We start from the raw sequence: 20,148 nt of genomic DNA, 5'->3' as shown, positions 1-20,148 counted from the left end.
GCTCGGATCTTGTACACGTGTTTCTTGTTGGCAATTCGACTGTTGTGCGGAATGTGGATGGTAACTATACCGTGGATGCTTTGGAAAATGAACGGTCATGAAAGTAAACTAATTTAATGGATGGATGGATGCATTGTGGTCAATATCACTGTCACCATAGAACATAGCCATATATTCCCATGGACCGCATCAGACACGGCGGTGTGATATAGGTATATCACAACAGATGTACGCCAGTCGAAAATGTCCAAATATATGAAAACATGATAAGCAAAAGACTGTCTATCATAAGTTGTGCGGGATCAGATGGAATAGAAAAGAAACAAGTGGCAGATAAAGATATACAATCATCTTATAATTTAAAAATAACAAGGAAGGCAAGAAAAAGGACACCGACACCAACTACAAGGGCACAGAATATCTCTCTGTCTGTTGGGCAAAGATCATCAGTCGACATAGCCTTGGAAACCATGGCCGGGGTCGCCGATGTCGTCTGTATCGTCTGTCGGATGGACGACGACGTACAATGAAGGATGTCCAGGTCATCAGAAAATGCAGTATACTGAACTGTATGAGAATCCGTGCAAGGTCTCGACGGTGCACATGCCTTACTGAAGTGACCGTCCCAGTATGCAACTGCCTCCTTCCAGTTCTTGAATGCGCGGTGTCTCGCTCCAGAAAATCCCTCCACTTCCAACCTCGCGTCGTCCCAAGACACGTATATTCTAGGCCTACGTCCCACCAACACGACGTAATACTTCTCCTTGCCCATCTGCATTGACATATCATTAATTGGCACAAGTCATTAATGATCTTTATAGTATCCATAATTATAACCAATTACCTACTGGGTAATATGTCCGTGACGCAAGTGTCACCATAACTTGCGCTAAACAAAAGCCTGCATATAGTTCAATTTAATAACAATAATCTCTATCAATGCACGTGTTGTGTTCAAGTATTAATAACAAGTGATGTGTTATCCAAAAGTGCAACAAGAAACAAGTAGAAATATCCAAAATTAAGTTTTACAAGTCCCAAAAATAATATAGTTAATGACTTGTCTTAAAGGCAAAGCCTACAAATGATTGCCTCTAGCCAGTCAAACTAGGGAAAATGTTCTTTCATACGTGCGGTCCACCCCCAGTCAGCAACATTCTTATGAATGAAATTCTCTTCTCTTTGGCAAAGTTAAGGAAGGAGGCCCCATACGCTTCTTCTTTTGATAGCAACTTCGTTGCCCATAAGACCTCATCAGCCGTCAGTCCCTCCAACTCTTCCAAAGCTGGTATAATTTGTGTCATCCGACCAAAGTTCGGACCCCTGTCGATGGAAATGGCAATTGACTTCATGGCACCCCCAATATCGACCATCCCGATGCCAATTTGATGTTCAGGTCGCTCCACCCTCGGTCTCTTTTTAGAATTAACCATGGAATTCGTGTTGCGGGAGGCATTCCCATGCTGTGTCGGACTCGGACGAGGAATGTTGTCGCCTCCAGGGCTGTCGTCAGACCAATGGATATGCGGTGCATCATCGCCACGTTCTTCAGAAGATATTATGTTAATATCATCATTCAGATCAACAGTGTGGTTAAACGACACATCTATTTCTCTCCATCGAGGAGTGGTTGCACAGGGAGGGAAGTTACCAGTGGCAGATGCTTTACCAATAGCCTTGTCGTTTCCGAAAATGAACTCGAGATCATCATATCTGGGCATGGGTTTGCCGCGAAACTGGGCAACATCTGGATGAGACTAGACATAACACAAAAAAAAGAACCAGTCATTAATATTGCACTTTGTATGATAAGATATGATGTAATTGTTAAAGAAACTACACCTTAACGTAGTCCATCCACACTTCATCTGATGCGACGACAATTTGTAGGTCTGGGTCTCATCCAAAACCAGACGCACTCCGTAGATCTTTGACAGTGAAGAAGTTTTTTTTCACTGTGTGGATGCAATTTTTTACGTTCACATTAGTGATCTTGAGGCGTAACTTCAACATCATATTTTCAACGATTCCTGTAAATGATTCTATTTTAAATCCAGCACCACTTCGTCTTCCAGCAATGACTAACTCCATTAATCCTTCAATTAGGATGTCGTCCATCCAACGAAGGACACCTCCATAGGACTGGTCCTCAATTCCACTGTTCAGTGTATGTTTCCTGGGCGATCTCCGTGGGGTACTAGTAGGTGATCCAACGTGATATTTCGTCGGAGTAGATAGTACAGAGTCTCTATTCGATGACACGGAGCCACTTTGGTCTACCTCAATCTATGAGAAGATAAATGATGCGACAACAAGTTAAAAAAATTATTCTACCGCATGAGTAAATAATATGAAGTCCAAAAAAGCTTGCATATTAAATAAAACAAAATATGTCACACAGAAAATAGTGATCTAATTTGACAGTCTTGAATGATACTCAGTTAAACCATCTTTGATGTACGTCTCATTACAATGCATTTAATTTGTTTGACTCACTAGATGAGCTTGGTTCCACATTCTGGAAGCTATTTCATCGCGTTTTCTGGCCCACTCCTCTCTTTCATGTGGAGTGACATTCAACAGCACACGACCTTCATCGAGGACGGATACTTCTGTAGGTGATGGGATCACACCATCGGCACCAAACTTGACGACTCCTCAACTTCAAACATGTCATCGTCTCCAGATATTCTTATGAAGTTGTATAACACACAACAAGCTAGCATTATCTTTACTTGAGTTTGTATCGGATATTGTGGAGCAGTCTTCATAATTGGGAACATGACTTTCAAAACTCCAAAACATCTTTCTATTATATTCCTCAGTTGTGCATGGCGATAACTGAATAACTCCCGAGCATTGGATGGTTTCCGACCGGTACGATACTCATTAAGATGGTAATGTACACCACGATATAGGGCCATGAAACCGGGTGAGTGCGCATATCCTGTATCAACTACGTAGTATTTAACTATATTTTAAAAATAATTTCTGATCAATATCAATTCTTATTCATTTGATGTTATAAAGCCATCAGAGTATTTGATGTCCATGGGTTTTACCACTGGGTATTACGAAAGGATCGCTTGAGTGAGTTAAGGCACTTTACAAAACGCGTGCATCTGATGCAAAACCTTCCCATCCCACTAACACGTACACGAACTTCATGTCGAACTTGCAAGAAGCCAAGACATTATGTGATATATATCCTTTCTTATTTCAATAGACAGCACTATCCGCGGATGCTACGAAAGCTGGGATGCATGTCCCATCAATTGCTCCGATACAATCCTAAGTTAAACTTGTTAATCATTATGTGATATTGGCATATGTAATTCAATCCCGACAGATCGTAATTAATTGTGATGAGTATATCTATTATCATACCTGAAAGTAATCCGCCCAATGTGGGTTGGATGAAATCTCAGATGCGGTATCGAGTGTAGGTAGTGTAACAAAGTCTGCATATAAAGAGACAACTGCATCCAAGACTCGATTAAAATATCGACTTACGGTTTCGCCTGACCTTATAAAATGATGTCCAATCACTCGGTTCCGGACATTGTGGCTTAATGTATGAAGAAACATGACAAGTTGTTCTTCCATACTTGCGTGCTTCGCATCCGCCAACAGTCCCTTATCTTGCAAGATTGAGGAAAGATTGAAGAACGTGATCTTTTTCATCCGTAGTTGCGAAACACAATCAGTCTCCCTTACCCTAATAATCTCATTGATAATACAGGCATGGTCATAATCAGCAGACCTGGGAGGGTTTCGAAAGAGGTACGTGCGACAATACTCCCCAGTAGCAATTGCAGCAGATCCCGCTGCCAATATAACCGTGAAGAATTCTAACTCTTCGTTCGACCAGTCGCTCCCATCCATATTGATTCACCCCTCTCTATATAGGATGCATGTGACTTTGATTAGGACGAGGACACGACAATATGTATTTTGGGACAGAAAAATTACATTGATGGGTTTTAATGGAAAAGTCATGAAAACTGAAACAGATTAATGGAGAAGAAGAGTTGTGGTTCAAAAAATAAATAATGGTTAAGAAAAAAATATACAGTAATGTCTCTGATTCAACCAGAAAAAAGATCAAAAAACCTATTACTACGATTTTCCAATCTGACAAATTTTAATGCATTTGCCATCTAGGTTACATTGAATAGGGCTGTCAATGGGCCAGGCTCGGGCCTACCAAAATCAAAACTCATAAAGAAAATCAGACTCTCAAATGGTAATTCCACATCAACACTTGTGGGAAGAGTATGATTGAAGATCCTGCTCTTGCAAGCAGCCATAACAGAGCTCGTCTATTGGTAATTCAGAAGAGAAGTTACTGGATTTACCTAACAATCCTAATTTTTGACATTTTCAATCTTCTATCAATTGCAGTAAATGAAAATAAGAGACGATACTTGATCATGCCACCCGTAATGGTGCTCCATACAAGATCTTGCTAGACTTTAACAAGATATTGGATTAGCTCCTAGCGGTGCGCTGAAAATTGCACTGTGGTTAAATCTTCCTAACTGTCCAATTGGTGGGGACTACTCAATAAATTATTCACCAGTGTAAGAGTAATGGGAAATCAGATGGTTAAGATTGCCCATTCAGTATGATTTTTGGGCTAAGTTCATCCACAATAGGTTTGGTTGTTTGGATTGCCATATGTGTATGACATTAGTTCTGAGAATTTAATCTTAATCAAATGTCTTCATCCTTAAAACAAAAACAAAAAAAAAAAAAAACACTAATAATAATTTGAAGAGATGGAGCATGCCAAGAAAAAGAAAAAGAAAAGGCAATCAGAAGCAAAAAGTTGTGGTAATCCCAAATTTTCAAAACACCCACCTGAAAAAGAAAAAGAAAAACCTGAATAGCACGACAAAACCCAACAGCAATCAGAAGCAAAAAGTTGTAGTAATCCACCAATACAAGAACCCAAATTACTCAAATAAAAAAAAAAACAAAAAATAGGAACCTGATACAATGCATGGATTTTGTAGTTGCCAACATCCACTAAATTAGCAAATAACTGGGTCAAGATAGGAACCTGATACAATGCATGGATTTTGTAGAATAGGCCAGAACAAATTGGCAACTGACCTTTCCATTGATTGATGATCTGCTCCATTACTGAACTCTGCCCACTTCTCCATGGATAATGACGAGGCCATATATGGCATCTTCTACCCTTTTGAATATGATGTTTAGGTAGGGACAGCACAACAGCATAGTTTAAAAACTGGACTTGATATCCAGTTAGGTTGGGTGAACTCAAAGACTCAATTTTACTAAACCACAGATATTTAATAACTAAACCACAGATAAGATTTTTCTAAACCACAGATCAGATTTTACTAATAGTAAGCACTTGGAAAAGCAATGAGTATAAAAAGAAAACCCCACATCAGAAATGCTCCAAATACCCTAGAAAATTCCAGAATGCAGAAAATAAATTAAATAAATAAATAAGAGTAACAGAATCTGAAAAACAAAATAACCAGACCAACGCACCATTTTCGATAACACAGCCCATCTCAGAAAAAAAAAAAAACTGAAAACTGAAAACTGACATCTATAAAACCACAATTTCCATGCAATCCTTCTCTTCAAAACAAAACAAAACAAAAAGAAAAAGAAAAAAAAAAACCATCTAGAATCTCAATTCAAAATTCATAGCAACAAAACCAAAATGAATAAAAATGGAGAGAGAGAGAGAAGAAAGCAGCAGCTAAAAATGAGCATAATTTCCATACTCTCCCACCCACCATAGAGGAGAAAACAAATAAAAAAATAGAAATAGAAAAAAACGAAGCTTCAAAAACCAACCTGCTGTTTTTGAAGCTTTGATTTCCCAATGAGAATAGGAATCTTCAAGAGATTTTCTCCTCACCTCTGCCAGATTCTGCTATCACATTCTCTCTCCCTCAATCCTAAGCACACAGTGTTGCGACCGGCCTTGTTCCCGCTCAAGCACGGCAACCTGTTTAAAGGAAGACGATAGGTTAGGCAGGATTGCAAATGCGAAGTTGGAGCGGAGCGGGAGTACATGCGAGATGAGGTTTGCAGGAAGACGTACTTGTGAGGGAGCGTTGCGAGAGATGGATATGCGGTTTGGGCGGGGACACTGATATATAGATGGAGATGAGCCCGAGGTGTTACGTGCTCTCACGGACCACCCTCCCTTCCGTCCAATCTTGTAGTCTTGAAATAAATCTCGCCCGAATCGTTGAGATTTCCTAGCAAATCCCTTGTCTTGGAAACGTGAAATCACCCCTGCCATCTGCACGCCGCCCGTCTATCAATCAAACGCGCGAAATGATCATAAATACCCATTTCGCGGTGATTTCACCCTACCCGCAAAAACAAACAGGCCCTAAACCCCACCTTAACCTAGACTTAAACCCTGAACCCAACCAAACCCAAATTTCAGTCTGAACCTAAAACCCGTTAGAATCAAGATCAACATGAAATACAGCCAGTCGAGCTAAAAAATCCAAAAAATAAGGCTATTGGACGAATTGGTGCACCAAACGAGGCCCACACGCTCGAGCCCGGCCTGAGCTCGGCTCGGGCGGTAGTTTGTACTGCTGGCGGTACTCCGACCACCGCTCACGGAGCGCATGTGTCCTCTGAGCAACAGCTGGCCCAGCGCCCGAAAATCAACTTTGACCCCCCATTTGACCTTATTTACTATTTTACCAAACACAAGGGCCAATAGGAGTGCGCCACGTGACGTTTCTCTCCCCTCAACCACTCACAACTTGCCACATCAGCTTTTATCCCTCCCAAACCTCACATTTACTATAAGACCATTGGAGAAGGCTATAAATAGCCCTCTCCTCTTTATATTTTCACAACAACCACTTCAATTTTCAAGTGTGAGAGAAAGAGAGGGAGAGAAGAGAAGAGAGTGGGAGTGAGGGTGAGGAGCTCCCAAGCCTTAAATTCCAGATTTTTTCCAACCACCTCCTAGCCTCACCTCAACCATCTCAACCCTTAAACCCAGCCCAAAGTGGTCATGGCTCGGTTCACGTCTTAGCCTATTCAAGTTCAAGCCAAAGATCCATTCATCTCATACACAAGCATTCATCATGACATTTATTCCCTTCTCAACCCCCCTACTCCTCTAAATTTCTGGTGAACGTATGCTCTGTGACTTGTTGTGTACCGGATCCTGTCACATCAAAAATTTCTAGCGATCGAGTCCGATTTTTTAATCTCTTTGCATAAACATCATCACATCAGCCTTTTAGACACACGTTAGTGTATGCTCTGTGGCTTACCGAAATCTCAAATTTTGCTGCATCAGAAATCTACATGTATGCCTAGTCCCATCTCAACCACAGTATACATCATCCCTTGAGATTATTTTACCACACCAAGTAGAGATCGTACATTTGTAGGGGCAAAGAGGGTGCCTAACACCTTCCCTCTTTATAACCGAGGTCCCTATCCGGAATCCCGGATTGCAGATCAGGAGTCAATCTAAGGTAGGAGAATCTTCGGATGTCTCCAACCTTATGTATTCCGTGAATTCTAGCCAACTGCGGGATTCTAAGATTTATTGGCTAGTGGCGACTCCAACATCCACAAATCAGCCTAGTCACCCCACCATCAAAACCAAACATATAAATCAGCGTGGGCACCGATTTTCAGTGTCCACACTAGGATATCTTAAAGTGTGTGGGTGTCTTGCATATTGCAGAGCTCCTGATTTAGAAAGAACTAAGTTAGGACACAGAGCTATTAAGTGCACTTTCATAGGGTATGCACAAAATAATAAAGCTGATAGACTCTTAGATCTAAAGTCTAACAACATAATAGAATAAAGAGACGTTGAGTTCTTTGATAACTCAGTATCCTTAAAGTCAAAGGATAATGAAGTCCAAACTCCTAATAGAGAACCAGATAGTATAGCTCCACAAGTAGTGAAAGCTCCTATTGAACCTCGTAGAAGTCAAAGAGGATAAGAGTAGAGAAGAATCTAGATGATGATTATATAAACTCTCAACACATCTTTTTCCATCTTTTAGAAAGAGATAGATAAAATATTATAAGAAAAATATATATAATAATGACTATAGAAGATCACCCTAAAACATATAAAGAGACTATATCTTCTAGAGACTCATCTTTTTGTAAAGAGACTATTAATGATGAAATAGAATTTATAATGTCAAATCAAACATGAGAACTAGTTAACTCACCTCTATGTTATACACTCATAGGTTGCAAATGGGTATTTAGGAAGAAATATCATACTGATGTGACTATCCAAACCTTTAAAGCTTAATTAGTAGATAAGGATTTTAAACAAAAAGAATGGATAGATTATTTTGATACATATTCTTTTGTAACTAGGATAACATCAATTAAGATATTATTTGCGCTAGCTTCCATACATTATCTTCACATCCACCAAATAGATATAAAGATCATATTCTTAAATGGTGACCTCAATGAAGAGGTATACATAAAATAACCTGAAGGATTCGTTCTACCAAGAAATAAAAATAAAGTATATAGATTAATTAAATTTTCGTATGGATTAAAACAAGCACCAAAACAATGACATAGGAAGTTTGATTCCAAAATACTGTCTCATGGTTTCATGCATAATGTAGCTGATAAATGCATATATTGTAAAGTTGATGGTAACTATATAATTATTATTTGTCTGTATATTGATGACATATTAATAATTGGTAATAAAATAGAAGGTGTGACTGAAACAAAGAGGTTTTTATCTTCCATATTCAAAATGAAGGATCTTGGATAAGTAGATACCATCTTATGTATCAAAGTTAAAAAAAATATTGTGAGGGTTATACTTTGTGTCAATCTCATTATATTGAGAAGATACTAAACAAGTTTAACCATTTGAATATAAAATAAGCAAAAACCATATTTGATCCAAGTATCAAGCTGAAAGAGAATAACAGAAGAGTAGTTGTACAATTAGAGTATATGAGTGTTATGGGGAGTCTTATGTATGTTATGCAATGCACTAGACCAGATATCATATATGTTGTAAGTAAACTTAGTAGGTTTACTAGTAACTCCAGTACTGAAGAATCAAATACAATCAGTAGAGTCCTTGGTTAGTTAAAAGCAACTAAAGACTTATGACTATTTTATTTAGAGTTTCCTGCCGTATTGGAAGGATATATTGATGTGAGCTGGATATCGAGTACAAGGGACAACAAGTCCACTATAGGGTGGGTATTCACCCTAGGAAGTGCAACTATATCTTGGAGATCTAAGAAACAGACCTGCATAACGCACTCGACTATGAAATCTGAATTTATAACCTTGGCTGCAACATGCAAAGAGGCTGATTGGCTAATGAATCTTTCATTAGAAATTTCTTTTTGTATAAAGCCTATACCGGTCATGTCACTACATTGTCATTACATTGTGATATGCTATGCAATGCACTAGATCAGATATTGCATATGTTGTAAGTAAACTTAGTAGGTTTACTAGTAACCCTAATACTGAACAGTGGAATGCAATCAGTAGAGTCCTTAGTTACTTAAAAGCAGTCAAAGACTTATGACTATTTTATTTAGAGTTTCCTACCGTATTGGAAGGATATACCGATGCGAACTGAATATCGAGTGCAAGGGACAACAAGTCTACTACAGGGTGGGTATTCACCTTAGGAGGTGCAGCTATATCTTGGGGATCCAAGAAACAGACCTGCATAACGCACTCGACTATGGAGTCTAAATTTATAGCCTTCGTTGCAACATGCAAAGAGGCTGATTGACTAAAGGATCTTTTATTAGAAATTCTTTTTTGTATAAAGCTTATACCGATCGTGTCACTACATTGTGATAGTGAAGCCACGTTAGCTACGGCCTATAACGTCACCTATAATGGTAAGTCTAGACATATAAGTCTACGACATGATTATGTTAGACAATGGATTCGAGATGGAATCATTGCTATTTCGTATGTGAAATTAAGCAATAACCTAGCGGACCCTTTTACTAAACCTCCACCGAGAGAGGTAGTAAAGGCAACATCTAGAGGGATGAGATTGAAACTCTTCAACCAAAGTTTCACCAGTGATGGTAATCCAACATAAAATCAGAAAATCTCTAATTTTAGTTTTAATGGATAAAAACAAATTACTGATATGTGGAAAGTTTTTAGCACTAAAATTATATATGCAACCTCATCCATAATAGATAAGTATCGAGCGTTACGACAGATGGTTGAGTTTTAGAACTCTTAATGAAATCCAATATAAAGAACAAGTATCTTAATAGTAACGAGGATACTGGAAGGATTTCACCTATGTAGACGTAGAGATGGTGCCGTCTTTCATGAGAGTTGGAGTTTCTCTCGGGATTGTTCATGAAGTAGGATGAGCACATGGCCTTTAATTGTGCTAAGCAAGATAATGAGAACTCTAAAATACACAATAGTGAATATGTGTATAGTTTCTCCGGCTCTGTTATCTAAGAATAACTGGTTCAACACTGTGGCTACCAGTCATTTTGATAGAGCTTCAAGATAGTTACATTAAGGGAATATTCAAATTGAAAGATATCTTTCTTTATGCATATAAGCTGTTTTTTATTCTGACAAATATTTTTTTGAAAAGTATATTTTAAAATCAAGTGGGGAATTGTTGAAATATATTAATTTTAATATATTTTAAATATAAATATATATTATAAAATGGTTTGCAAAAACCTTTTTTCACGTATTTTGGGAATAGTCCCACATTGGAAAAAGAGAGAGAAATTTGTGGTTATATGAGAAAGGTGGAGTATATAATGTTTACTCACCTAGTCCGAGGAGTATCGAGCTTTCACACTGGAACGCCCCCGCGCATGCTCGCGCTCGGGCTCGGTCTCAGTCTCGGTCTCGGTCACAGGCTCGGTGTGAGGGCGTGAGCTTGTGAGGCAGCATGGCTGTAGTGGCGCACTTTGTACTTCGCACGTCCGCATCATGTCGTAGAGGGTTACTCCTTCGTGACTTGCACGAGATGTGTGCGACGGAGAGTTAAGACGGATGGCTGGGAGTCTAGAGGATTGAACGAGATCCCTTAGCTTATATAGAGGCTGTAAATATAGCTATTGCAGAGAGGTATAACTCCTCATGCAATTGATACCTGACCATGCAGAAATTGTTGGATGTGGCTAGCTCAACAGCTAGAAACGGTTAGCCAGTGTGTCTAAACGGTCAGAAACTGTTGCATGCGGTAGCTATTGCACCACATACACAACAGTCAGAAATTGCCATTAATGGCTAGTTTCTCACGACAACTAGAAAACGGTCATGATGATTTAAGTCCCCGGACCAAAACTGTCAGCAATCCTAGCCTATATATACAAGGCCTGGATGGGTTTACAATCTAGCACAATCACACTCCAGTAACTCATACGAATCAAGTCCTCTCCTACAAACAGAAATTCCAGCAAAATAGTAAGGTTCATTTGAACCATTACCTGAAGAACAGACCAGTGTGGTGGTCTAGAATGGTTCATCTAAATAATTAGCTGAAGAACAGACTAGTGCAGTGGTCTAACTATAACACCCTGGTTTTTGGAACCCGAGTATATGACTCGTCCTCCAAAAACTCGAGTGTTAGCCTATAAAATTCAGTATAAATTTGAACTGCTTATCATTAATTAGAGTTAACAGCAACAAAGCTAGAGCAAACCATGCATTACATAAAAGCACTTCAAACACCATAAATAAAATTCAAATGTAGCACCCATACAGGACTTATATAATCCCAAATAACAAAGTTCATATAAACAAAAATATAAATCTATCAACTAGTGGTGGAGCTCAATATGAGCCGCAGGGCCCCCGTCTAGCTCCTCAGCTACCCGATCTGCTCTAGCAACCTAGTGAACAGCATCAACTCGCTCTACACCTGCATCAACTACACAGTTGGATATTCGATGAATGAGTGACCAGCTTAGTCTGAATTTCCCTCAAGATTACACATCGCCGCCTTAACTAAGCATAGTTAAAAACAACAAGCATTCAAAATAACCAAAATGCAATCTTATTTAAATGAATGGATGCTTGAATGCACATCGACTTGGGATGCTTATCCAGTCGGACTTGGGCTCGTCACCTATGCAATCATCGACCTGAGAATGCTCATCCAGTCGGAACTTGGGCTCGTCACCCGAAAATAGGCCGATAGTTGATAGTCTGGGAGCTAGCGAAATGATACCTCAATAACTCTAGGGCACGTGCTACAACATCCAGAATTAGTCACCCGTCATCGCCAATATGCTATGAATGCATGATTAGCCAAGCCATTATTATTCCAATTACAATCGGCCAATTTAAGTAACTCAATGGTCACTACGGGGGGATCATCACCTAGCGTAGGCCGACAGTTCGGATATAGTGTCCCATGACTACCATCTCCGGCTCATTAGGTTTTTCAACTTGGGATGTTAAATAAAACCCTTTGATCAAAATGACACTAAGTTAAGGGCCCTATTTTCCACATAAAATCCGTCTAGTTACACCCCAAGTGTGGCTTACATACAATAGTGGATTTCTCCATTCGTAGTATTGTGAGTTAGTTATTAAGGCGATTCACGATCATAAGTTCTTATATGAAGGTATATAGAAATACATAATGAAGGTAAAAGTTTCAATGTGTCATCATGAGACCATAGTACCAACTATCAATTGATACAATACTAAACATAAGAACAACGATCATTATTCATGAATGGTACTCATTAACTAGCATATGAGCCTAGCATGTAATATGAACAAAATACATTAATCATGAATTTGAGATAAGGCAGTTAATAGAACTTAGAAATTTATGGCAAGTATTAAGACCTTAAACTAGTAGTAGCAATTTAATGTATACTATGTTTGGCTAACTTAGAAATGGAAAGCCCAATGGGAAAGTCATCACCTGAGTCGTCGTAACCCTGCACTTGATCTGAATCCCCGTGTGCAACTAATGGCCCCAAGTTACGTAAGTAGCTTCTTAAAGGATTAGCTTGCATTAGATAATAACTTCTAAACATATTGAAAATTCGAAGGGCCCATGAACAGAATCACTTGGGTTCGCTTTAGAGTGGTTGGGCCCACCAGATTTTGTTATTCAAATGGCTCAGATTGGGCCTAGGATTTGCTCCAAGTTTAGGCCTAAATTGGCCCAACATTCGAGGCCTGAACTGAGCCTGGTTTGACTCAGCCAGGTGGTCCAAAGGGTGGCTCATTATTATTAATGTCATATAAATAAGTTTAAATAAAAGTAATATAAATATATATAATTAAAAGTGGAGTAATCATGAATAATATTATATGATATATAAATAATATGTTAGTATATAAAGATATAATAATTAATTATATATTATTGAATTATCAATATTATAATTTAATATTAATATTATATCATACATACGAATTATTATGACATTAGAAAAATAATATATATTATTCAAATATAATAAATATTAATATTTTATTATATATATATATGTGTTATTACTTAATGATATCAATTTATATATGATTTTTTAAAAGTAGTAATATTATATATTCAAATATTGGATAATATGATTTAAAAATTATAACAAATTAAATAATGTAAAAGTATTTAAATTATAGAATAATTTGTAATAATCATACATGATATAAAATTAAAGATTATAATTATAATGAATATATATATATATATATATATATATATATTATTAATTGAAAATATTTAATATTAAATAATATGAATTATACAAAATAGCATTGATTAAATATGAATTACCTGACTCGGTCGTGCTGGAGTTGGAGGGTAGCAACCCGCGTACCCACACTATCCTCCTCTCTTTTCTTTCTCTCTTTTCTTTTGCTCTCTCTTTTCCCTTTTCTTCCATCTCGATTCGTATTTTGTTGCTGATAGGTCCAGTGGGAGGGTTGGCCGTCTTTCCCTCTCCTCACGTTTCTCTTCTCTTTCCTTTCTTCCTACGGTGCTTCTCATATCACTGGGCGAGGGTACCCTTTTATAACAGATCAATGAGTCTTCCAGACTCTTCTTACGAAAGCTTTTGCCAGTCTGGCTTACGCAGTCTCTCTCCTGCGCAGCGAAAACCGGGAGGATGACTTGTGTAACAACTGAGATCGGGGTGCCCATCGGTCTGATCCTCCTGACCTGATTTCTTAGGAATGGTTGGAGCTCCCTTTGGTAGGGTTTGGATGGTCTGGATTGGACAAAGGATCTGGAGGTGGGTCATCCAATGCGCAGAGAAATTCGGGTCGTTCCGGGTTTCTTGTTTCTTGCGTATTGCTATGGACGAGCCATTTTTGGCATTAACCGTGAGGTCCACATCCTTTGATGTCCGAGGAATCCACTTCTTCCATCAAATTCCTCGAGAAGCCTCGGTCCATAAATCAAAATATGAGGTGGATCCATGCTCTGGATGGTCCGCATAGTTCATCATGGTGCGGATCCGTTTACAATCGGTTGTTTGTACTCGAAACTGTGCGTGCATGAGTGCTTGGAAATAGATGGCGTGGACTACGGGTCTAGTCGGTTTTGACCCGTCTACAAGATGGACGGCTTAGATCATCGATGATGTTCATAATAATGGGCCACAACAACTCCAAACGGATGTTGTCCATTTAAGTTGTGAGCCGTGGGAAATGGGGAGGAATTTCTTCTTTTCCTTTGGGATTTTACGCATCCAACCTAGTCTAACTGTGTTTGACGGTTCGATGTGTTGGGGTGTACCCACACCTTATGCACATGCATTTGGATGTGGGGCCATAGGGGTATTTTATGAGGAATTTACTCCGTTTGTCAGTTTTGTAAGGTCGCATTAGGCCATGGCCAAAATATTATGTTACTCTAAGTATTGGATGGCCCACATAATTGATATCTATGAGAAGGCATCCTATGTTATTAGAGGGTTAAGATTGTTTGCCTAGCCGAGACTGAGGAGGGAGTTTCCTCATTGGTTTTGTCAACGAATCCGTGGCCGGAATGGAGGGAGTCGAATATGGGATTCCTTTTTTTTTTTCTCCTTTCACGTTGGTTATAACAACTAGCAATAATCACGGGCCAGGTGGGGTCCAATTGTGATGTTTGTTTGATCAATCCATTCCATTCATCCTCTTGATTGGACCATGTAAGCCCATGTGTTTAAATATGGAGTTGATCTAAGATTTAGGTAAGTCACACTAATATGATAGAGGATCTTTTAGAATTAGGGTTTTAGAGAAGGAAATTTCCCTCGATGCGTCTAGGTACGTGAGGTAGTTTGGATGCGCATGCCGGTTGTCTTTGTATAAAATGTGGGGTCCACTATGATGACATTTAAGAAGACCCACACTCTTCATTGATTTCGGCATGCCATGATGGCCCATGGTCCCAAGTATGGAGTTGATCAGGGCTTATCTTAAAAATGCCCTAGTGGATGCCCAAAACGAACTTGATCCAAATTAACAGTCAATACTTGATGATCGGGGCCCAAGTTTGGAAGAAATGCGTAGTTAGGATAGGTAAACCTTTAGACCAAATTTGGTGGTTGATGGATGGTGAGAACAACTTAAATCTAAAATATCACTTTTTGTGTCAAAAGGAAGGAACTGACTTCAGCGTTCAATGGTGTAGGATCATAGATCGGGGCTCAAATTTTGTATAACCTCGTAGTCATATGAGGCCAAGGTGTGGTCTAAGTTTGAATTGCGATGGACAACAGGAAGTGGCTAGATTTGAAGATCCAGATTTATAAGGAGTTGATAAGCTCGAAAGGATAACTTCTCGCCTAAGAAAAGACCTACTAAGGTGGGGTCCTTATACTTCACCCTTGGTCCATGTGATGGGTAATCCAAGTCTTTCTTATGAAGGAAAATATCCAACTAAGGTTTCTTCACTCAATAGACACCAAAATCAACGGTTAAGGGGCTGATATGTCGATTAGGTCACTTTTACAATGATCTAAGGGCTGAAATTTGACGTGTATGGTTAATTTATGATAGATAGGCATGGTACAAATTTTCACATTAAACGGATAATGGGAATCATGTGATATAGGATTTAGGGGTCTAGGTTAGTGGCATTTTCGTAATTATTGTTGATCTAAGAGTTTTGTGAAATATAATGGTTCTACTTGGTTCTATGTCCATTTATAAACAATTCTTACAAAAGAACTTGCATTTAAATCATTATTGTTAAAGAATTATTCACCAATTTATTCAAGGGAAGATACATGTATCAGACCACATGATCAATAGTTGGATGACTTGATTTATGGATGAATATCATTCATAATCAGTGAGATTCATATTGGAGGATGGATGTAAAGTTAGGTTGACTAGATTGGTACTGTACACGTGTACATAATAGGCTAAATTTATGGTAACACTCGAGGACTTTCAATACTCGGGTATTGAAAAGTTAGGGGTGTTACACTAACTCAGATTTCTTTTTCTCTTTCTTTTTGAAATTTTCCTTTTATTGTTTCTACCAGATATTTATGTACAAGAGTTCCATTGGTGGGTCCTCATTTTTGTTGGACATAGATCCACATTAGGCTTGTCATATCCTAGAAGCGATTTACCTATATCCTTTCAGCATACTCAATCTACTTGAGTAGGGGCAAATAATGCTTTAAGGACAACATTCTCATACATGCTTCAACTTGTCCTAATTTCATATCATTTTCGGTTTTTCATATTTTACAGAAAATATCATTTTTGTATTATTTTTCAATAAAAACCATGGAATAACTTTCATGATTGAGGAATTACAAGAATTCTCTTACTCAAGTGACTTCGATGGTTGGTTTGCAACTACGGATTCAGGAAAAGAGTTTCGGTGATAGAAAATGAAGGGGTTAGGTACCCTTTTCAGCTCTCATCTTGTGCAATCTCTACTTTAAAATTTTAAAAGTTTTTAAGGGATTTAATAAAATTTCAATGTCAACTACATTTGACTATACTTCACGGAGTTCAAAACTTCAAGTAGACAAGGAAATAAACAACATCTAGCCTTATTTAACAATGTTTAAGACTCGGGCAGGTAAAAAAATAAACAACATCTAGCTTTACTTCGCAAAGTTTAGGACTCTCAGTAAGCAAAGGAATGTAAAAAAAAAAAAAAAAAGTGAATGAGAGGAATGATTGTGAAAATAAAAAAATTAAGAGTGAGTGTATGTTGTTAATATTCTAAAAATGTGTGGAATGGAATGCAGATTGGCTTGAGAAGTGAGAAGGAAAAAGGGGATCAAATACCCTTTTTTTACAAAAAGGATGGTTGGATATCCTTGATTTCAACTCTACCTTTAGCTTTAATGGCTTATTTCGATATAAATATTCTTCTTCTATTTCGATATAAATATTCTTCTTCTTTCTTACCTTTTGAGTTCAATAGGGTGATAAGACACTCAACTGTTTTTTGATTTTTTTCAAAAACTTTAGTGAATTTGGCATGTGCAACCACATTGCCTGAAATGTTGGGATTTTATCGGCGTGGTACCTGTTTTGAGCCTCTTGAGGGTCCAGGAAGTTTAATCAAGATCGTAATAGTCAAGTCCCTGATCTGTCGACCTGGTTCAATGAATATTCCCAAAACAAGCCAAAAATTTCTCATGCCCAACTGGTATGGTCGCGTGATGGATATCAAATCGTTCGAAGACATTTTTTGTCGAAACCAGATTAAAATCGAAGAGTAGATCAGTTTCATCTTGAGGTGGGATGTCTATATTGGGCCAAGTAAAAAAGAAATCTCACCGATGAAAAATCCTCGTTGGCCATGCAGAGGTGACTTGAAAACTAGTTTTCATTACCATTTTCTCCATGTCACCGTCTGCAGACAAGGAGATCCCTAATGAGTGTGGTTTTCTCCAAATAGATAATCTACGGCATGAACTTTTGGATCAATAGTCTTAATCATCATGTGGTGAGGCATTGGGGCAAGCGCTGCTAGCAAGTCTTAATAGCATCTCTCTTATAGTTGATGTATATTATATTGTATAGATGCCTATGATTATTTCCAAATATCAATTTAGCATGGATATAAGTTATTAAGTTTAGGTAAGTAGTCAATTAGAAATTTACTTCTCAGAGTTATGGTGTTAGTAGGATTAGTAAACAAAGAACCATATTTTATACAAGGTCTAGCTATTTCTTACATAGCGTATATATAAAAACTCTCTCCTCTCTTTCTTACTTTTTGAATAAGCCAATTATGGACGAGAATAAGTGATTTTTTTTTTTAAAAGTGAAGGATTTATGTAAATTAGTTTTCACATTTTAGTCTTTCTCGCTCTCCCACTCTCTCACTCTCTCCTCTCTCTTCTCTTCTTTTCTCTTCTTCATTTTTCTTCGTGGATGTAAAGAACCCCCTCTTTATGGCCTTATGTTATTTTCTACATAGCATAAAAGCCCTAACGATGAGTAGATTGGCCATGTTTTGAATGTTTTCACTTCCAATTTATCATAATTTACCTCATTTGCAAACTTGTTTCTAGTGTTAGTGCGGCCAATCATGTCAAAATCAAGTGCTATTGTTTTTAAAGTTCTTACAACGAAGAATCAAGGAAATCGGAAAGTGTGGCTACAAAACTATTTGATGGGCCAATGCCTTTGAGATATCGTCGACGGTAGCAATCTCAGAGGAATAATAATAAGAAAACTCTACATGCAATCCAACTATCTTATGGATTAGATATGATTTCCTAAGTTAAGGAATTTGATTAAGCAAAAGAAGCATGGCATCATGTGCCCACTATTCACGAGAAAGCGAGCGATGCTAGGAAGGCGATTTTGAAAGCGAAATTAGGAGCAATCAAGCAAGACAATGAGTTTGTGGTGAAGTTTTCTCGAAAAATGAAGAATCTATATAAGTAGATTGAGGGAATTGATATCTAGATGGAAAACGACACTCTAATAGAAATTATCTTGAAAACAATCTAAGAACTATGTATCATGTTATGAGAGTATTAATTCAACAAAATAAGCCACATATGAAGAAGGTGATGAGTATTTTACTACAAGAAAATGTTTTTTTGAAAGGATAAAGATTAGAGGCTCCAAGTGGTTTTAAAAAGGTAGAAACGATAAATGATATTTTATTTTGACAAACATATGGTCAACCCTATGGAATGGGAAAATTTTAATATCAGGAAAAAATTCTCTGAATTTTACTAAGATCATAAACAATTCAATAATCAACAACAAGCTCAATTACCTATTAACAACAATAATTGAGGCAATCCTGAAGAGGTATAGGCTAAGGTTAAGTGTTAAAATTGAAAAAAGAAATACAAGCATTATGCAAAACAAATGTAAATCTGATGAAGGAAACTATGTTGTTAAATATAATAAGTAAAGAGACAATGAAGAGAAGACCAAAGAAGCCCTTTGTGCAATGCAAGCTTCAAAATTAAGTGCAGATAAATGGTTTATAGATTAGGTGTGTCTAAGTCACATGACACCAGTTATTCTTCACTAATAAAAAGTCAACTTCCAATGTATCATGTGTTATCACTAGAGATAATATCTCCCCTTGAAGTGGAATGTAAGGTAGCATTACCCTATAAGATTTTAATGTATTACACTTGCCAAAGCCATAAAAAAATCTCATATTTATAGGATAATTTATAGATCAAAGTGAAAATGTCATATTTAGTGATGGAAGATGTGAAAATTTATCGAATGATGATAATAGGATCATTGTTCATTGAAGGAAAGTGGGTTGGTTACTTACACTGATGATGAAATTATCTTATGAGAATTTTTCGTTCAAAATTACTAATTTGGGGCATATGAGAGTGTTACTACAACCTTTAGAAAATTAGAGACATGTAGGAAAGAGATTAGTCATTAGAATACTAATAATAAAGTACAATGGGAGTTACATATTTGAGGCATGTGAATTTGTAAAAAATGACACACTATTCTTTTACATAGTCTATCACCACAACCCTTAACTTGAAGTAATCTATAATGATGTATGGAAGTTGAGCTAGTGGAAACACATACATGAGATATCATGTATCAATCATTCATGAGTTCTCACGTTATAATTGGATTTTTTTCTATGTCAAAAGGTATAAAGTATTTAAATGTTTTAAAGAATTTAAAGCACTTACGAATATCATTTTTAAAAAAAATAAAAAC

General features: G+C 37.5%; 1 protein-coding gene across 1 annotated transcript; it reads right to left on the bottom strand.

Annotated features, from left to right (window-relative positions):
* Positions 1–1,104: 1,104 nt before the first annotated feature.
* LOC131233464 (uncharacterized) lies at positions 1,105–2,075 on the bottom strand. Its single transcript, XM_058230177.1, has 2 exons — positions 1,843–2,075; positions 1,105–1,757 (listed from the first exon to the last, which is right to left on the bottom strand). Exons 1-2 carry the CDS (start codon positions 1,855–1,857, stop codon positions 1,125–1,127), a joined length of 648 nt encoding a protein of 215 aa, XP_058086160.1. The 5' UTR covers positions 1,858–2,075; the 3' UTR covers positions 1,105–1,124.
* Positions 2,076–20,148: the final 18,073 nt, after the last annotated feature.

This window comes from Magnolia sinica, chromosome 18, assembly GCF_029962835.1.
Source record: "Magnolia sinica isolate HGM2019 chromosome 18, MsV1, whole genome shotgun sequence".
In the NCBI taxonomy this organism is placed as follows: Eukaryota; Viridiplantae; Streptophyta; class Magnoliopsida; order Magnoliales; family Magnoliaceae; genus Magnolia; species Magnolia sinica.
Note: the sequence above shows the minus strand (reverse complement) of the source record. Positions and strands in the feature narration are given on the sequence as shown.